The sequence below is a fragment of the Chiloscyllium punctatum genome, chromosome 19 (assembly GCF_047496795.1).
Source record: "Chiloscyllium punctatum isolate Juve2018m chromosome 19, sChiPun1.3, whole genome shotgun sequence".
NCBI classification, from domain to species: Eukaryota; Metazoa; Chordata; class Chondrichthyes; order Orectolobiformes; family Hemiscylliidae; genus Chiloscyllium; species Chiloscyllium punctatum.
In genome coordinates, this window is record NC_092757.1 from 62,139,711 (window position 1) to 62,161,349 (window position 21,639).

Genomic DNA, 21,639 nt, shown 5'->3' on the forward strand with positions numbered 1-21,639 from the left:
TCTAGCAAAAATCAAGTAAGTGCAGATAAGAAAAATTAACCTATAAGCTTTCTCTTGAAGACAACTCAGTCTTTGCTAACACGGTACAATAAGAAATGGCATTTTTGAGATAACTGGACCAGCCAGATAAACAATGATATCTAGAGACTTCAATGATTTTTTGATGTGTGTGCAAGAGGGCGAGAGGTATGTCTGCATTTAAAAGTGATTTGTTGCTTGTGAGGCAACATAATGCAGGATAAAGACACATTGAAAGAAATGTGCCTCGGTGACGTTAAATTACATCATAATGCAGGAGTGGGAAAATTTTTAATCAATGCACTCAATCATACCACATAGAAAAATACTTCTTAATTAAAATAATGTTAAATACACTGTTACCTGAGATTAAAGTACAGAGACATAGAATTCAGATTTAGAAAATTCAAGCATGCAGTACTGGAAATTGGACAAAAAGAGAGAGCTGCAGAGGAATAGAAGTTAACAAGGATTGAAGAATGTCTTAAGTCATAATTCTTTTATAAATGAAGCTACAGTATATTACACTATCACTTATAATTTTCTGTGTCTGTAATATTGACCAAATAAAAAGAGGGCATCAGTGAGTGTAGGCCCCATGTGGAATGGTGGACAAAGTGGAGGCACTGGCCTAGGGAGCAGTAAGGCCAATGAAATGTTGAAGGAGGAAGCATCTGGTGGCAGCAACACCACGACAGGGCTGAAGTGCCTCCACCCCAGCCCCAGGTCTGCCAGTGAGAGTGGAACAGGTCCCTGGTCCAGGCTCGCAGGCTGAGCTGAGGCTCTGGGTCCATGACTAGGCCCCAGGCAGCTGACTGTGAAGGTGGCAAAGGCAGCAAGTTTGGGCACAGTGCAGATCCCTGCGGCACTGCCAACCGCTGCATTGGTGAGGTTGGCCCAGTGTGAACTCATGGTGGCGGCACTGGGTGGAGACAAGAGCGGCAACTCTTTGTTCCAGCAGCGGCTGCGTGGTAAAGCGCGGTTACAGCAGTGTCATCGGTTTAGCAGTGGGGACCTGAGGCATCAGGGCAGAGAGGTCTGGATCTAGGTCCTTGCCTGAGCTGGAAGTGGGAGCTATTCCAAAGACCACCTAACTTTACTGAGATAAGGCTATAAGATGAACTTTATTGTTTTATTTTGCTGGTTTTATATTCTATGTTTTGGTTTCTTTTCTGTATTTTAAGATGGCGATAGAGAGTGGTGACACTAAATAACTGTTTTCACTGTATTTGTAACAAATACCCATGACAATAAACAGATCAAAACTTAGACTAATTGCAATCTATGTATAACTTAGAAAATTTTTAAAAACACAAAGAAGCAGGTCTGCAGAAAACGCTCCCTATAGTTTACAGGGCAGCTTACTGATATTTATTAACAAATGACCTACAATCAAAAAGATTATGTTGTAGCAATTTTTATCCCTTGTGCTAACAGAAAGATAACGTCAGCCATCAGATAACCATGATGCTCTGAGAAATTCTGTGTCTTATGATCCTGCTCCACAGTTATGTGATGAAGGAGCAGCGCTCCGAAAGCTAGCGCTTCCAAATAAACCTATTGGACTATAACCTGGTGCTCTGTGATTTTTAGTGCTGAGAAAAGGCAAGAAAGTTAAGGGGTGAAGTGAAAATACCTGCCTAAAAATGAACAACAGAATGATCTCACCCATGCCCAAGTTTAGTGAATGTTAGATATCTATAAGTGGTTTAACGGGTCAAATATCCCAGCAGGATGTGCATTACCACAAAGTGGAGCAAGTGTTCAACGAATTAATCTTGTTCTTGATGACTGTGAACAAAGGGAGCTTAGAGATGGAGTATGCTCATGTTCCATTTAGCTGTTACTCCCAGATCAAAAAGTGACTTTTTACTGATAAGAAAGTGGGTTGCTAGGAAATCCATATACTCATAATGGCTAACTGCTCTGGCTTGTTGCTATACTTTGATAGTATCAGCTTTTGCAATCATAAAGGATACAGACAAGATATGAGAAAGAGACAATTATCATCGCTTAATCTGCTAATGCAGAGATAGGATTATGAGCCAAATTACATCTAGACCATAACGGTAGGTTATGAGTATTTATAACCGAATGCAGTTGGAAACTAAGCGAGATAGATTTTGCCCTTTGCAAGTTAGAATTCAGGGTAATTAGGTCCGATCGGTCTGGGTTTGAGGAGCCAAGTTTAATTATTTCTTCTTTGTCATTTAATGGAAAGACTGATATATTGCACAATTGTCTAGACAATACTTATTAAAACCTGTTGCTGAATAAATCATTCGGGCTGAATCATGTAAAAGTCATTGTTGAAAGATTAACAATTCTTTGTTATGCCAGTAACTACATTAACCATCTGCTTTCACCACTGTTTACTTCCAGAAATCATCCTACAGCATCGCCTATACCTGCACTGGCAATTCTGGTGTGCCCAGTGCTCTGTTCTCAGCCTCTCTAATCCATAACCAACATTCCACACCTCAATGCCATTATCTCAAGCAAGAGATGAGGTTTCCTAATCACTCCAAAGGATCCAACACCTTCTCAGCATTAAATCCCAACACAAAGTATCTTACAAATCAATATTGACACATCGTGCCAATTTCCAGATGCCAACGACAGTACAGATATGAAACTTACATATTACATCTAATCCTGACATGCTTCAAAGCCTATATCTGGTCCAACAGAAACACCCTCTGGAACTTTGCCCAATAACACTATCACCTTATGCTACTGGAATTCTTATTCTTGTCCTAACCTTGAAGATTCATTTCTCACCCCCCCCCCGACCTCCCCTTTACAAACTTGATCTCATTCAGAACAATGTGGCCTGACAGCCTTCCCTCACAGGTCTCCATCACATCGTACTAACTGCCACTGGTGCCCAGTGCTCCAGAATGTTGCCCAAGTCCAGTTCCTGGTTTTATCCAAAAAACAACTCTTCACTTACTACATAAATTTGGAAATCCTTTTCAATCATTCAGTTCAATTCATTCCCTTTATTTCTCTGCCTCTCACTCCAAATTACTGTTTATTCCCTTTCCCTACTAATCCATTCATTGTGGGTAGCTATTCTACATACTCTCAAAACACTGTAAATAATGGGTCATCTGGAGTCAGAATCTTTCAATGTAGTCAACCCATTATTGTCTATTCCCTGGTCCCCTCTGATTCTAGATGACTGCTTACCCCCTACTCTGCCATCTCTACCCTTCAAATTTTCCTATAGCCTCATTATTTGTTAGACACTTTCCCCCCTATTCTGAAGGCCAAATGATGATAAAAAACGTCATTAAAGTCAAAATGTTGAGATGCCAAATCATTTTGATAAATTTCTCCTGATAATCCACTGATAGCATCCATCAATGCTCATGTTACCTTGTACATATGGGTTCCAATAAAAAATACATTTGATAAGTTCAAATAAAACACAATTCAAAATGAGCATTGACTCATGGAGTATATTATACTGGTGTAAGACAAGCTTTAATCTAAAAAGAATGAGCTGAAGTTGGTGCAGGAACAAGAGACAAGAGCAAATAACAAAACACTGCCGTCAAACATTGAGGATATAGCAATTTAATTATCATCAATCATTACTTCTTTATTCAGAGATAAAAACAAAATTCGGAAGAAACTCAGTGAATCTGGCAGCATCAGAAACACAACTAGTGCTTCTACTCCAATGATTTCTCCAGAACAAAGATGGTGCAAGACCTGCTGACTTTCTCCAGCACTTTCTGTATTTATTTCAGATTTCCAGCATCTGCAGCATTTGTTTTTAATGCTTCTTTAGGGTCAGTCTGAGTAACAGCAACATCCCATGGTCAATTCAAGGCAGACTACATTTGTCAAGTGGCTGAATCACAGGTTTCGTCCTGCACCTTACCAGAATATTGGAGACAGTCTGTTTCGGTATTCCTCTGATCTCTCTGGCAGTTCCATCCATTCTTTGCATGACTTTCCTTTGAATCGTCAAATGAGACACAGTGGTAAAGAGAAGAGGCAGCTTCATAAAAACTGAACAATGTTTTCTCTGCACTTCTCCAACTTTGTACCTCAGCATCAATTTCAGAAATGCATATGCCAGCTCTACATTCCCTCCAACATTCATGTGCTTGAGATTGATAACTTCAGAATAGTTGTGTGTTGGCAACTCCACCACCAACCACAGAACACCAGACTTGGTACAGCCCTAAATACATTCAGCTCACAGGCAGTAATGGGAGATCTTCTGCCGATCATTCTGGACTGGATCCAAACTCAGGTCACTGAAATAAAATAACGGAGTCTAACCCAACTCCATATTGAACAAAAGGCACTCTGAAACAAATTATGGACTAAATGCAATGCAAACACTCAAATATTGAGGGCTGTACCCAAAATAGACAAATTAAAGCTCTGAAGTTAGCATCAATGTCATTTTCTGATATACAAAAATACTGTTAATTATCCCTTGCTATTTAAAGCAACAGCCCAGCTGGAATTAATGATGTTCCATCTGAGCTGTCTCAAACAGGATCCACCCTGAAGTTGCAGTAAGTATGGATCATCAGCTCTGCAGTTCCCACCCTATAATCAGAAAGGGGATTGACTCCAGTGAAAAAGTTACAAGCTTATTGTGAACTGACAGTTGTCTAAACATGAGAACATTCATAAGCAACTGGATTAAACAGATGGTCCCACAAGCTATAAATGTCACGCAGCAGCATAGTAACACAGGGCTGGTGTGAGATCTGGAAATTGTCCAACAAGGTACCAAACTTTCAGGCACTCAACAAGCTGCTCCTCATGCTTTAGCACTGTTTAGTTAAATTGGTTCTCATGTTGTAACTTCCATAAAGTGATGTTTTTGGTGTCAACTTGAATGCTAAGAGTCCACCAATCGTTCCAGATTTCCCTGAACACATACTTTCCAAATTCTTTAATGCTCCTGGCTGATAAATTTATCTCTATCTCAGTTTCAGAATTCAGAATTCATTTAGCATCAGTTGCTAATTGCAGAAGAGAATTCTAACCTATGACCATACCTTACATGAAGATATACTCACTTCCAAAACATCCAGCTCCAGCTTATGGATCCAATCCCAGACTTCCTAATGAGTAGAAAATTGATTAATTCTGTTTAATAGTTTGACTAAATCATCCTTTAACTTTGTGAACTTCCCCAAATTGTGTGTGTGTGTGCATATGTTTGTGTCTATGTGTGTGTGTATATGTAGTGTATGTTAGTTCCAGCTCAGTTGGTAGCATCTGAATCACCATCTTCTGGGTTCAAGTCCCACCCACAGGTTTGGAGATACAATTCAAGGCTGCCACATGATTGGAGGTGCCATCCTTCAGATGAGAAGTTAAACTGCCTTCCTGCCCTTTCAGGTGAATATAAATGATTAGAGTACATGGCACCGTTGCAGAGCAGAGGGAGGCAAGTGCCTCAGAAGTCCTGTACAATGCTCAATCAAGATTACAAGATCAAACGATTTGCTCATAAGCATACCACTGTTTGTGGTACCTTGCTATGTCCTGATACACTGCCATGTACACCATTACGTCACTGACTTTTTGATGTCTGGTAGCCATGAAAGGCCCTATAGAATGATATAGCTTTCTTCTTAACTTTCTCTTGTCACTCAGCCCTTGTGTCTAGATACCATGTTAGTAAATCGACAGTGCACGCCCTCCAAAGTAATTATATCCTTCTTATCCAGTTTGGATACTGCTAGTGGGGACGGCCTACCAGGGGAAAGCCATAGTTGGCAGGTCAATAGACAATAGACAATAGGTGCAGGAGTAGGCCATTTTGCCCTTCAAGCCAGCACCACCGTTCATTATGATTATAGCTGATCTGGCACTGCAGTTCAGAAGGGAAGGGGGGAAAATAGAAAAGTGGTAGCGGTAGGGGACTCAATAGTTAGACGGATTGACAGGAGATTTTGTGGTCAGGAACGGGACTCCCGGAAGGTACGTTGCCACCCCGGTGCTAGGGTCTGGGATGTCGCCGATCGGGCTTACAGGATTCTGAAGGGGGAGAGTGAGCAGCCAGAAATCGTGGTTCATATCGGCACCAAAGATATAGCCAGGAATGAGATTGAGGATCTGAAAAGTAACTACAGAGAGCTAGGTTGGAAGCTGAAGAGCAGGACGAGTAGAGTAGTGATCTCAGGTTTGCTACCAATGCCACGAGATAGTGAGATGAGGAACAGGCAGCGAATGCAGCTTAACACATGGCTGCGAGGCTGGTGCAGGAGGGAGGGCTTCAGATACCTAAACTATTGGGATACCTTCTGGGGAAGGTGGAACCTGTACTTGAAGGACAGGTTGCACCTGAACTGGAGGGGCACAAGTATCCTGGGTGGAAGATTTGTTTGTGTGGTTTGGGAAGGTTTAAACTAGTTTGGCAAGGGGGTGGGAACCAGAGCTACATATCTGAGAGGGGGGTAGTTGTAGATGGGGCAGTGACAGGATGTAGTGAATTTATCAGGAAGGTTTTTCACGTGATGAAACAAAGGGATCAGTTAAAGTATGGCTGCTTTAACACAAGAAGTGTCCAAAATAAGAGTGATGAACTTAGAGCATGGATCAGTACTTGAGACTATGATGTTGTGGCCATAACAGAGACGTGGGTTTCACAGGGGCAGGAACGGTTGCAAGATATTCCAGAGTTTAGAACATTTAAAAAGAACAGAGAGGGTGAAAAAAGAGGAGGGGGTGTAGCATTGCTAATCAGAGAGTCCATCACAGCTACAGAAATGAAGGTTGTTGCAGAAGGTTTGTCTACTGAGTCAGTATGGGTGAAAGTTAGGAACAGCCACCCTCATTGGGGGGTTTCTACAGACCCCCTAATAGTAGTAGGGAGACTGAAGAACTCATAGGCCGGCAGATTTTGGAAAAATGCAGATGTAGCAGGGTTGTTGTTATGGGTGACTTAAACTTGCCCAACATTGACTGGAACCTCCTTAGTGCAGAAGGTTTGGATTGGAGTCGTGTTTGTCAGGTGTGTTCGTCAGGTGTGTTCGGGAGGGTTTCCTTTCTCAGTATGTAGACAGGCCGACAAGGGGAGAGGCCCTTTTGGGATTTGGTGCTCGGCAATGAGCCAGGACAGATGTCAGATCTTGCGTTGGGAGAACACTTTGGTGACAGTTATCACAACTGCCTCACATTTACCATAGCCTTGGAGAGAGAAAGGATCAGTTACCAAGGGAAGGTATTTAACTGGGGAAAAGGAAATTATGATGCTATCAGATAGGAGTTGCAAAGTAGAGATTGGGTGCAACTATTCCACAGAAAAGGCACAACAGTCTATTTAAGGAGCAGTTGTTGTGAGTGATGCACAAAGTTGTCCCTCTGAGACAGGTAAGAAGCGGTAAGATTAAGGAGTCTTGGATGATGAGAACAGAGGAACTTCTCGTCAAAAGGAAGAAGGTAGCTTACATAAGGTGGAGGAAACAAGGATCTGGCACAGCTTTAGAGGATTACAGGCTTATTCGAAATGAGCTCAGAAATGGACTGAGAAAGCCAGGAGGGAGCACAAAAAAGGCTTGGCATGAAAGATTAGGGAGAACCCATAGGCATTTTACTCATATATGAGGAATGAGAGAATGATCGGGGAGAAGGTAGGGCCGATCAGGGATAGCGTAGGGAACTTGTGCGTGGAGTCTGAGCAGATAGGGGAAGGCCTAAATGAGTTTTTTGCTTCAGTTTTCACCAAGGAAAGGGACTTTGTTGTGAATGAAAACTTTGAGGAGCTGGGATACAGGCTTGAACAGATCAAGATTGATGAAGCTGATGTGCTGGAAATTTTGGCAAACATTAAGATTGATAAGTCCCTTGGGCCAGACCAGATTTATCACAGGTTGCTCCAGGAAGCTAGAAAGGAGGTTGCTAAGCTGCTGGCGAAAACCTTTGCTTCCTCATTCTCCATGGGAGTCGTACCGGAGGATTGGAAGGAGGCGAATGTTGTTCCTATTTTCAAGAAGGGGAATAGGGAAATCCCTGGCAATTACAGACCAGTCAGTCTTACGTGTGTGGTCAGCAAGGATTTGGAAAGAATTCTGAGGGATAGGATTTATGACTATTTCGAAAAGCATAGCATGGGTAGTCAGCATGGTTTTGTGAGGGGCAGGTTATGCCTTACAAATCTTACTGAGTTCTCTGAGGAGATGATGAGACAGGTCGACGAAGGTTGAGCAGTGGATGTGGTGTATATGGACTTCAGCAAGGCATTTGATAAGATTCTCCATGGTAGGCTCATTCATAAAGTCAGGAGGTAAGGGACACAGGGAGATTTGACTATCTGGATTCAGAATTGGTTAGCTGACAGAAGACAGAGAGTGGTTGTAGATGGTAAGTATTCTGCCTGGAGGTCAGGGTTCAGTGGGGTCCTGCATGGCTCTGTTCTTGGGCCTCTGCTCTTTGTAGTTTTTATAAATGACTTGGATGAGGAGGTTGAGGGGTGGGTTAGTAAATTTGCAGATGACACAAAGGTTGAAGATGCCGTTGATAGTATCGAGGGCTATTGCAGGATGCAGCACGACATAGACAGGATGCAGAGCTGAGCTGAGAAATGGCAGACGGAGTTCAACCTGGATAAATTCAAAGTGATGCATTTTGAAAGGTCAAACTTGAATGCTGAATATAAGATTAAAGACAGGATTCTTGACAATGTGGAGGAGCAGAGGGATCTTGGTGTTCAAGTGCATAGATCCCTCAAAGTTGCCAACCAAGTGGAAAGGGTTGTTAAGAAAGCATATGGTGTTTTGGCTTTCATCAACAGAGGGATCAAGTTTAAGAGCCGCGAGGTTTTGCTGCAGCTCTACAAGTCCACGATGAGACCACACTTGGAATATTGTGTCCAATTCTGGTTGCCTACTACAGGAAAGATACAAAGGCTTTGGAAAGAGTGTAAAGAAGATTTACCAGGATGCTGCCTGGACTGGAGAGTTTGCCTTATCAAGAGAGGTTAACTAAGCTCGGACTTTTCTCTCTGGAGAGAAGGTGACCTGATTGAGGTATACAAGGTAATGAGAAGCATGGTTAGAGTCAATAGCCAGAGACTTTCCCCCAGGGTGGGATTGATGGGGACAAGGGGTCATAGCTTTAAGATAGTAGGAGGAAGGTATAGAGGGACGTCAGAGGTAGGTTCTTTTTGAGGAGAGTTGTGAATGCATGGAAGTCGTTGCCAGTGTTGGTGGTTGTGGAAGCAGAGTCATTAGGAAAATTTAAGCGACTGCTGGACATGGAAAGCAGTGAATTGAGGGGTGCATAGGTTAGGGTACTGTATTTTAGATTAGGAATAATCCTCAGCACAACATCGTGGGCCGAAGGGCCTGTTCTGTGCTGTACTTTTCTATGTTCTATGTTCTAAAGTGGTGTGTGGACTGCTCTTCTTACTCTAGAGTAGATTAACCCGGCCTGTGGTTAGTAACATCATGACTTCTATCCACTTCCATGCTATCTCTCTAGTACTGAAGACTGGCATCACACCAGATGCTCTTGAATTTTACACACCTATTAATGGCGTCCAAATGATTTGTAGACCTGGAACTCAATCTAGCTTTTGGAACTCTACTCTTCCTTGTTTTTCACCATTTAATAAGTATTAAAAATTATTTTTAAAAACCCTTTTGTTCCAAAGTGGATGAATTCACATTTGCTGACAACATAATCCATTTGCTACAGTTTTGCACATTCACTTCATCTTTTTCTCTTTGTACATTCCATCTGTTATATAATGCCATTGATCATCAGCAAATTTGCATATCTTTCTTTCCATCCCAACATCCGTCATTAATAAACGTTGAACAGTTGATACCTCAACATAGTTCTTTATCATGAAATACCATGAGTCACATCCTGATAATTGGGCTCCTGTTCATTATCCCTACTCTCCGTCTCGGATGGCTCAGCTAGTTTTGTATAAGGAACTGCATCAAATGTCTTCAGAATCCCATATACACAACATCCATAAACTAGGGAGGGGCTGAATAGACTGGGGCTGGTTTCCCAGAGCATCAGAGGCTGAGGGGTAACCTTACAAAGGTTTATAAAATCATGAGGGGCATGGATAGAGTAAATAGATAAGGTATTTTCACTGGGATGGGGAAATCCAAAACTAGAGGGCATAGTTTAAGGCGAGAGGGGTAAGATTTAAAAGGGACATAAGGGGCAATTTTTCACACAGAGGGTGGTGCGTGTATGGAATGAGCTGCCAGAGAAAGTGGTGGAGGCTGGTACAATTACAACATTTAAAAGGCATCTGAATGGGTATATGAATAGGAAGGGATTAGAGGGATATGGGCCAAGTACTGGCAAATGGGCCTAGAGTTATTTAAGATATTTGCTCAGCAAGGACGAATCAAACAGAAGGGTTAGTTTCCGTGCTGTATACCTCAATGATCTGTGATTCACCTGACCATGAATTTAGTCACCTGTCCAAAGGGTTAATCTATCCTTTACAAATCCACACTGGTTAAACATTTCTTAGATGTCACATCACACAATGCAGCTTCATACAGATCTCACCAGTTAGTTAACAATTCAGAGTAAAAGTCGTCAATTCAAATCTTAAACTGCTTTTGTTAAAAGCATGAAACATTCTTGCAGTGGTCATTGACACTGACGATACCCCATCAAGAGGCCAACATCACACACTCAGTGGTGGAACAACAAACATTCCTAATAGGGGACATTTGCTACTCGTAGAATTTGCTTTCTGTCTCTAGGTCAGAAATGAGAAACATTAGATATGTTCTCAACTTGTGGAATACTCTTTTCAAAAGTTGCTAAGGAAACAAAAGCCTTTATAGAATGAACATCAGAGACGATGTTGGCTGAAACTCGAGTATATGATGATTCTTATACAGTACTATAGGGCAGGAAGCATCTTCAGGTCAGGTTGGAGAGTGCCTTTATTATTAGGGACAATGTCTGCAAAGTAAAGCTGTGTACATTATTAGCTATGCAAGTTATTTCATTGCTGTCGCCTACTTCTTTTGAACTAAATACCCCAGTTGAGAATAGACTGGTCAGTGTGTCGACAGCTTGCTTAAAGGTAAAAACAAGGACTGCAGATGCTGGAAACCAGAGTTTAGATTAGAGTGGTGCTGGAAAAGCACAGCAGGTCAGGCAGCATCCGAGGAGCAGGAAAATCGACGTTTCGGGCAAAAGCCCTTCATCAGGAATAGAGGCAGGGTGCCTGTAGAGTGGAGAGATAAATGAAAGGGGGGTGGGGGTGGGGAGAAAGTAGCATAGAGTACAATAGATGAATGGGGATGGGGATGGAGGTAATAGGTCAGAGAAGAGGGTGGGGGAAGGTAGCAAAGAGTACAATAGATGAATGGGGATGGGGATGGGGATGGGGATGGGGATGGAGGTGATAGGTCAGAGAGGAGGGTGGGGGAAGGTAGCAAAGAGTACACTGGGTGAATGGGGGTGGGGATGATCCTCACCAACATACCTGCATCAGGTGGATCTTTCCATGGCAGTATTTACAGGGATGAGCACCACACACACTCCATGACCAAAAATGTCCCACACTCTATCATTACCATCAGGTCAGGAACCAGCCTGGTTCAGTCAGGAACATAGGAGGGCATGCCAGGAACAGCACCTTGAAAATGAGGGCCCAAACTGGTGAAGTTACAACACATTCGAAAATTATGGCACTGGAAAAGCACAGCCGGTCAGGCAGCATCCAAGGAGCAGGAGAGTCAACGTTTCGGCCATTAACCCTTCATCAGCCCTGATGCTGCCTGACCTGCTGTGCTTTGCCAGCGCCACACCCTTTGACTCGGGATCTTCAGTATCTGCAGCCCTCACTTACTCCGAAGCTACAACACAGCTGTGTCGATATGTTAAACACCAGACGCAACTTGTTATGGCTGATCCAGGTGATCCCAAAAACAGAGAAACATAGAAGGAAGGAGCCAGAGAAGGCCATTCGGCCCCTCAAGCCTGCTCCATCATTCAATACGATCATGGCTGATCATTAATCTCAATACCTTAACACCAACCTCCCCACCCACCCCCCAAAAGTGCGACTTCCCCCCCAACCCCCCAGAGACTAGCCTCCCACCCCCAGCCCTTGATCCCTTTAGCCACATGAGTTAAATATACCTCCTTCTTGAAAACACAATCTTTTGGTCTCCTGTGGCAGTGAATACACCCCTCTCTGGGTGAAGAAATCTCTCATCTCAGTTTGAAAACATTTACACTTCCATCTTAGACTCTGACCCCTGCATCTGTACTCTCCCGCCATCAGGAACATCCTTCATTTATCTAACCTCAGAGTATTGTTGGAATTTTACAGGTTTCTATGTGATTACTCCTTCATTCTTCAAAACTCCAGTGAATACAATCCTAACTGACTCGATGTCTCCTCGTACATCAACCCTGATATCCCAGGAATCAGTCTGGTAAATTCACAACACTCCCTCGACAGCTAGAACACTCTTCCACAGATGCGGAGACCAAAACTGCACACAGTCTTGCAGGTGTGGTCTCACCAACACCCTGTAGAATTGCAGCAACAATCCCTTGCTCCTGCACGTGAATCCTCTCTCGATGAAAGCCTTCTGAAGGCACACTACTGTTTTCCTTCTTTACTGCCCGCTGCACCTGCACACTTACTTTCAGCGATCGGAGCTTGAGGACACAATAAATATTGTTGATTAAAGATCTGCAGGTCCTACCACCAAGCCATGGACAGTGGAGAACAATTAAACAACTAACAGGGCCCACAAATTTTCCCATCCTCAATGCTGGAGAAGCCCAGGGCATCAGCGTTTACAACCATTCGGCCAGAAGTGTTGACTGGATGAGCCTCCTCCTGAGGTCCCCAGCAACACACAAGTCTGGTCTCAACCAATTCAGTTCCCTCTGTATGATATCAAGAAACAGCCGAAAGTACTGGGCACTGCAAAGGCTATGGGCCCTGACAATAGTATTGAAGAGTTGTGCTCCAGAACTAGCCATACTACTAGCCAAAGTGTTCCCATACAGTTTCAACATCAGCATCTATCCAGCAATGTGGAAATTTGCCCAGCTATGTACTGTACACAAAACACAGGTTCACTCCATTGTGATTGAGTACTGCCCAGCAGTTGACTCTTTTCTTAATCAAACTGTTCGGAGATGTCAAGGCACACCACTGCAGCAGATGGTCTTCAAACCAGGCCTCTTGGCTTAGAGGTAGGGACACTACCACTGAGCCACAAGAGCCCCACCCCAGCAGCTTACTCTCAATCATCAAAGTGATGGGAGGTGTCACCAACAGTGTTATCAAATGGCACTTACTCAGCAAGAACCCGCTCAGTGACACTGAGTTCGGGTACCGCGAGGGTCACTCAGCTCCTGGCCTCCTTACGGCCTTGGTCCGATATGAACAAAAGAGTTGAATTCCAGAGGTGAGGGGTCAGTGACTGCCTTTGACACCAAGGTGGCATCAAGGTGCCCCAGATATTTTTTAAAATCACACTGATGGTCTTCCTGGCCCAGAGGTAGGGACACTACCACTGCACCATACAAAGTTCCAGTTCCTCAGGCCAGTGTCGTAAACCTAACCATGTTTAGCTGCTTCATTAGCAACCTTCCCTCCATCAGAAGATCGAAATTTGGATGTTTGCTCATAATCATATAATATTCATTTCCTTTCACAACTGCCTTTGTGAAGCAAGGTCTGCACAACGTGGATGCCTGGGTTAATAGGTGGCAAGTGACATTGAACATACAAGTACCAGGCAATAACCTTTCCAAGAAGGGAGACTCTGACCATCTAAACATTCACCGGCACTGTCATGCCTGTGCCCCCCCCCCCCTCCCCCGCAACCCCAACACCTCTTTCTCTCCCCCCCCCCCCCCCCACCACCCCCAAAAACACTGGTCAACATCCTGGGATTTCCACTGATCTGAAAACTTACAGAACTGGTCATATAAATATCATGGCTACATGAATAGTATTGAGATTGGAAACACAGTGGTGAATAACTCTCCTCCTGACTCCTCAGGTCACAGTCAGGAGTGAGATGGAATATTCTCCAATTGCCTGGATGACTGGAGCACCAACAACACTCAATCCAGGCCAAAGCAAACACTTAATGCACTCAATTCACAATTTAAACATTCTCCCCTTCCACCGCTATCACACAGTGCACCATCAGAAGATGCAATGCAGTATCTCAGCAAGGCTTGCTTAACAACCCCTCCTGAATCAGTGACCTCTATTACTGAGAAGAACAAGGGAGGGAGATGCATGGGAGCACTTCCACCTTCATGTAACCCTGAAAATCATACAATTCAGCCCTGGAACTATATTATTGTTCTTTCATTATCACTGGGTCAAAATCCCGGAATTTCCTCCCTAACATTGTGGGAGATTCTTCAAGGGAAGTTAAGAATGACGCGCACACCCAGGTACATTTCTTTTTTAAAGCTCACTGCTCATACAATCCAGAAATCAGTCTGAAGTGATCACTTTTATTTTGATTAATTATTATTCATTCATGGGCGTAAGGCACAGTTCGATCTCACAGCATTGACAGTTTGAATAATTGCATTAATACTGTACGTTCACTGCACTGTTCACTTAGGTTCTCAGATTTGGGATCTCTCTCTCTCCCAAAACCTACAGTTATTTTGCACTGAAACAGTAATAAATGGCACCCTTACAATTCCTTCAGACACGGCCCTGTCCCTCATTGCAGTTATCTTGGTTTGTACACAATTTATCAGTGAATTCACTCGATAGACCAAACATCACAGATGTGGAATAGCAAGAGGAATCAGGAAAATGGAGGAGTTGGGTGTTAGATATGTCAATCTCTCATGGTGTCCAACTCTATCTCATCTTATTCCAAAAGCAAGTTTGATTTCTCATATAAACAGCACAAACTGGTGGTCTGAACACAACCTAGACCATACCACGTTCTACGGCATAATTATTAACCTTTTCTCTATCAGAAGATGTTCGGGATGTTTGCTAACAAGTAGTTGAGTTAGATGGTGATCTTATCCACTCTCCATATATTAAAGTGCCCCAACTAACCGGGGGGGGGCACTGATCCTAATTACAGCACCCAATCCCTTATCTGTCTATTCCAGCTGAGACAGAGTAACTCAGGACAAGTAACATTTCACAAGAATTCAATCAGAGAAGCTTCAGCCTCAGTGGCTCAGTACCATGTAACAAGATGAAATAAAAGCTCGCATTCATATAGCACTTTTCACATCGAAAAATATCCCAAGGTGCTTCGCTGCAGAGTTTTTCAAACTTGATATGAACCACATCAAAAAGTCAAACCATTGGTCAAAAAACCAGTTCAGAAACACTACAATGTTCGGAGAGGAAAAATTTGCTGAATTAGCAGAAGTTGCTAATAGGACAGATATGGAATTGGGGGATGTACCAAAGAGAAGGAGGCCAGGGAGAGACAGAGGGAGAGAGCAAGGCAAAGGTGGGATTTGAAAACATGGGTGAGAGTTTTAAAAATTAACCCACGGTGTCTTTAACTTCTGATCTGTGAGACTCAGTACAGCACCCAGTGTGCTAATAATTTTTTCTGAAAACAGAGGGTGCCTGAGTTTTAATCAAAGCCCGAGGCTGACGGGAGAACGAAGGTGCATTCTTACCATGTTATAGACGCTGCCAATCGATTGGGAGGACTTCTGGGACTGCCATCTTCGGGAGGACATGGATAATGAGGGGTAGCTGCAACAGACCCTGATAACACAGCATAGGCCAGTTAACAGGCTGGGTTTAGTCCACTCTCATCAGGAAATAGAAACCGCCCCAGGTTGCCAAACATTGGTCTGAAAGTACATAGGAGTGGCCTGTTGTTACTGCAGTTTCTGGCCAGTTGCTATGAGATAGTTTGCTGTTGTGTGTCTCCCAGGACAGTTACCAGGAAACATGCAGATTATAATGATTAAATGCACATTCAGGAATACTTCTCTCACAAGTACAATGATAGATCACTATTCTGTCAGGGGTTCACCAGCAAATGCCTATATAGCCGTGCCACCCTCAGTTTGCTGTAAAATGCCTGTTTAATGGATGTCCATTCGGAACAGCACCAGGAGGCAGCTGCTCAATAATGTCTCTCCAGCATCCATGGGCAGATATCGGTCCAACTGTGTTTCTCTCACAAGCCTGCACCAAGAAATTGAAAATAAGGTCAGTCAGCTCTATCCAGAAACCAACCTGAGCCTTAAGGTTACTTCAATCCTTCTCTTTGAGTTTAAGAGTCTTCTGCCCTCTCAACTCAGCAGTTTTTACAAAGTCTCTCACCCGCAGTCACCTGACTTTAATTGCCCATTCACACCCAAGCTCCACTCGTACTAACCGGGTCCTAAACTAGGCCGGTAATGCAGCCTGTCCACCACCAGGAGCACCTTGCAGCCTCTCACCCCCAACTCATTTAGTTGCACATTATCCAAGAAAACCCCCTTGGTTCAGTTGTGTACTCTCCTCCTTCTCTGGGACCTCCTTCAGCCCCCACAAGCTTTGAATTTTCAACTGGAATCAGTTTTACAGGTTCATGTTTATCCACACCTACACATTGTCTCACTTAACAGTGCCTTGCTCCCTCTGTGTTTCCTGTTTCTGACTCACCTGTCTATAATCCCCCTCAAACCCACTTCCACCTTCATTAGATGCAAGATTAAATATATTAGAACGATTTTATTTAACCTCAGTCTCAGCATAAACTTTGTGGGGGACAAGGACTCTTAAGTTCAAGCACGCAAACTCTGACTGCAGAAATGACCTGGCCTTAGCTGAGGTCAAAAGTGAAAAGGTTAATAATCTAATAGTGGATAATATTTTAACAAAAGTTAATAATGGATAACACCCACAGGAGTTCAAACAAAGTTCCCTCCCTGGAGAATTATTAAAATGTCTATTAGAGTGGCCAGAATAAGGCCCTTTAGTAGGTTCTCTTTTTCCCATTGCAGGAATAAGTGACCAGTACATCTCTTTCTGACTTGAGTTGATTAATGGCCACTGTTGGGTCTGGCCTGACCTCTCAGTTCACGTCAGGGAGGAAATGGAGTCTGCCTCCCTCTACTGGCCAAGTGGGACAGGTGCAGCTCCAGATGGAAACAGCGCCGCCCTCTGACTCTGGGAGTCACTGCACTCGCCCTTGGAGCGGGGATAACGGGGATTAGGAGCCTGGCTGCAGGTCCCTCCACGCTCCCGGCTCACGGTGCAGCGTGATTTATTGCCGCCGAGCCTACTCAACCTAGACCGGACCCCTGTCCTTCTGACCTATCCCGGCGGCAGCTCAACCTCTCAACCGGCTCCAAACGCCCCAGACCCACGGGCTCTTGAAGCGGACGCGAACTCACCGGGAGGCAGCGGCGACCGTTACCCCAGCAACAGGGGGAGGTGTCCTCTAGTGGAGAGAAAGGGAACTGCGGGAAAGCCGTGTCCCCCTGGTGGAGATGGAGGGAACTGCGGAAAAGTCATGCCCCCTGGTGGAGATGGAGGGAACTGCGGGAAAGCCATACCCCCCTGGTGGAGATGGAGGGAACTGCGGAAAAGCCATGCCCCCTGGTGGAGATGGAGGGAACTGCAGAAGACTGGTGCCCTCAGGCCAAGAGAGAGATTTGCAAAGGAGCGGTGCCCCCTGTTGGAGAGGGAGAGACCTGCAGGGGAGCAGTATCTCTGACAACAACAGGAGAACAGAAGTATGAGGAGCAGGAGAAGACCATCTGACTCTTCGAGGCTGTTCCACCATTCAATAAGATCATGGCTAATCTTTTCATGGCCATAGCTCACCATAAGCCTTAATTCCTTCACTGTTCAAAAAATTATCTTAGTTTTAAAAACATTGACTGAGGAAGCCTCAACCATTTCACTGGGCATGGAATTCCACAGATTCACCTAATTTTGAAGCTATTCCCTCTTGTCTTCATTTCACCTGCCAGCAGAAACATCCTCTCTACTTCTTTCTTATATAATCCCTTCATAATTTTCACAGTTTCTATAAGATCCCCTCTCATTCTTCTAAATTCCAATTAATATAATCCCAGTCTACTCAGTCTCTCCTCATAAGCCCATCCTCTCAACTCCTGAATCAACCGAGTGAACTTCAACTGCACCCCCTCTAGTGCCAGTACATCCTTTCTCAAATAAGGAGACCAAAACTGCCTGCAGTGCTCCAGGTGTGGCCTCACCAGCACCCACTGCAGCTGCAACATAACCTCTCTGCTTTTAAACTCAATCCCTTCAGCAATGAAAAACAAAATTTCATTTGTCTTCTTAATTATCTGTTGCACCTGAAGACCAACCTTCTGTGATTCATGCACAAGGACACCTAGATCCCTCTGCATAGCAGTGTGCTGAAATTTCTTACCAATCAAGTAATAGTCCTTTTTACTGTTATTCCTGCCAAAATGGATGACTTCACATTTATTAACATTGTACTCCATCCGACAGACTTTTGTGAACTTACTTAAACTATCTATGTCCCTTTGCAAAGTTTCACAGTCCTCTGTACACTTTGCTCTACCACTCATCTTAGTGTTATCCGCAAACTTTGACTTACTACACACGGTTCCCCAACTCCAAATTATCTGTGTAAACATAAGGGAGTTGGACATTGAGGTACAGGATGCTGGGACCATTTACTAAGCAGACAATATTATGGGTCAATTGATGAATAAAAATCCTCTGCTGGCCCAAATACAAACATACATCCTTCCAGCAACACAAATAACTCATTAAAAATTGTTTCACTCAATCTACTAGATGTAGGTTTGCTCACTGAGCTGGAAGGTTCATTTTCAGACGTTTCGTCGCCATACTAGGTAACACCTTCATTGAGCCTCCGGGCGATGTTACCTAGTATGATGACGAAATGTCTGAAAATGAACCTTCCAGCTCAGCGAGCGAACCTACATCCAGAACCTCAACCTGAGCTACAAATCTTCTCAAACCTTGCTAACTTAATCTACAATTATATCTTTCTTTCACCAACTAAGTGTCTTGACTAGAGTTACTAAAATTCAAATGAATCTATTCCTTTTTGGCTTTGCATTTGTCCCTGACCCAAAAGAAATACACTCCAACATTCAACAAATTGTAATAAAGTTAAAAATCACACAACACCAGGTTATAGTCAAACAAATTTAGTTGGAAGCACTAGCTTTCAGAGTGCTGTTCCTTCACCAGGTAGCTGTGGAGCAGGATCATAAGACACAGAATTTATTGCAAAGGATCTCAGTGTCGTGCAACTGAAACGATATATTGAACAGATCTAGATTGCTGTTAAATCTTTCATCTTTTAGAATGGGTTGCAGGTTTCAGTTCATTGATATGTAAATTCCAGAACTTCTTTCCAGTCAATTCCTGAGATAACTAAAGGTTTTATTTTTAAAAAGTGACATCTCAGCTCACACAATGCATTAAAAGCGTGAGGTTAGAGTCTGTCTGTATCCCAATCTTGAGCCGGGCTGATTCAATTTCCAAAGCAGGACTTTATAAAATGTCACATGGATTGACCCATGCAGATTGTGTGCTTTTTGAACAAAATAGAATGTATCTGCAATTACAATTCTGAAAATGCAAATTCACCCCATAGACTTATATGTGTGTGTGTGTGCATGTGAGGGAGAGAGAAGGAAAGAGAGACAGAGAGAGTGTGTGTGTTAGTGTGTGGACTTGGTAGAGTGTGTGCATGAGTGTGATGGAGTATAAGCCTGTGAGAGGGTGTGTGCATAGGTGAGTGTGATGTGGTAGTGTGTGAGTGTGTGTGAGAGAAAGTGTGTGTAGGAGAGAGGGTCTGCATGAGTATGTGCGCGTGTGCGCTTGTGCTTGTGCTTGTGCGTGTGCGTGTGCGTGTGCGTGTGCGAATGTATAGTGTAGTGAGGTCACCTGCAGTGTGACATGAAACTAAGGTCCCGGCTGAGGCCATCCACATGGGTACCGAACTTGGTTATCAGCCTCTGCTCGGCCACCCTGCATTGCTGCGCATCCTGAAGTCCGCCTTGAAGGATGGTCACCCAAAGGTCCGAGGCCGGATGTCCTGGGCAGCTGAAGTGTTCACCGATTGGGAGGGAACACTCCTGGCTGGTGATTGTTGAGCGGCGTCCATTCATCCGTTGTCATAGTGTCTGCTTGGTCTCACCAATGTACCGTACCTCGGGGCATCCTTGCCCGCAGTGTATGAGATAATGTTGGCCGAATCACGAGTACCTGCCACATACATGGTAAATTGTAATAAAATAGATTAACCTAAGTCTGCCAGCTCTGCAATTAAAACTCATGGTCAATGGGACTTGCTGTTTTTGACACAAGGCGAAAGTGAGGACTACAGATGCTGGAGATTAGGGTCGAGAGTGCGCTGCTGGAAAAGCTCAGCAGGTCTGGCAGCATCTGAGGAGCAAGAGAATCGATGTTTTGAGTAAAAGCCCAAATTCCTGATGAAGGACTTTTGCCTGAAACGTTGATCTTCCTGCACCTTGGATGCTGCCTGACCTGCTGTGCTTTTCCAGCACCACACTCTCCACCACACACTCCCTTAGCAGGACATCCACACAAACATATGGATTAGGAGCAAGAGTAGGCCACTTGAGGTCTGCCATTCAATACAGTCAAAGCTGATCTGATTACTCCACATTCCCATCTATTTCTGAGAAGCTTACACCCTTCTGCTTAACAACAACTTCTCTACCTCTGCCTTAAAAATATTCAAAGATTTTGCCTCTTCTCCCTTTGAAGGAAGAGTGTTCCAAAGACTCACAACGCTTTGTGAGAAACAACAGTTCTCCATCCCTTCATTCTAGTATCTCCAACAGTTTCCCCATCTGCCCTTTCAAGACCTTACATGTTTAAATCAAATCCCCTCTTTCATTTCCAAATTTCAGTGGATGTAAGGACAGACTGTCCAACTTGTTCTCATAACACAACCCAACCATTCCAGGTATTAATCTAATAAATTCTCTTTGAACTGCTTCCAATGCATTTAAACTCTTTCCTAAAATAGGGAGACCAATACCGTAAACAGTGCCCAGATACGGTCTCACAGATGTCTTGTATTACTGAAAAATAACTTCCATACATTTGCATTCAATTCTCCATACAATAATTCCCCATTCAATACGTTCTAATAGATTCTTCAATAATTTGCATCATGTGTATAATGGCATTTTGTAATCATGCATTAGAACACCTGGATCCCTCTGCATCTCTGAGCTCCGCAATTTCTCAACAAATTTTAAAAATGCTTCTTTTCTAATTCCTCCTGTCAAAATGGACAATTTTACATATTCCTACATTATACTTCCTATTCTCTTAACCTATCTATATTTGGATTTGATTTGATTTGATTTATTATTGTCACATGTACCCAGGTACAGTGAAAAGTTTTGTTTTGCATGCAAATCAGGCAGATCATACCATAAAACCCCCCATATCGGGGTAATGGAACAGACCGAGGAACTCAATGTTATGGCTGCGGAGAAGGTGCAGAGACTGAGGTCAACATTAAACTTGAAATCTGAGAGGGTCCATTCAGAAGTCGAATAAGTGAGGAAGAAGCTGTTCTTGTACCTGTTGATATGTGTGTTTAAGCTTTTGTATCTTCTGCCCGATGGAAGAGATTATAACCAGGGTGGGAGGGG

General features: G+C 43.6%; 1 protein-coding gene across 3 annotated transcripts in view; it reads right to left on the reverse strand.

Moving 5' to 3' along the window:
• The window catches only part of LOC140491403 (peripheral-type benzodiazepine receptor-associated protein 1-like), a 293,538-nt gene extending 276,136 nt beyond the window's left edge, over positions 1-17,402 (reverse strand). For 2 of the 3 annotated variants that reach the window (XM_072589528.1, XM_072589526.1), the window contains exons 1-2: positions 17,362-17,402; positions 15,646-16,165 (exon numbers count right to left, since the gene is read on the reverse strand). In XM_072589528.1, coding sequence (XP_072445629.1) covers positions 15,646-15,708 — 63 coding nt within the window. In that variant the 5' untranslated portion in view covers positions 15,709-16,165; positions 17,362-17,402. Of the gene's footprint in view, positions 1-5,072; positions 5,118-15,645; positions 16,166-17,361 lie in introns of all 3 variants that reach the window. The other variant, XM_072589524.1, reaches the window with a different exon arrangement.
• Between the last annotated feature and the right edge of the window lie 4,237 nt (positions 17,403-21,639).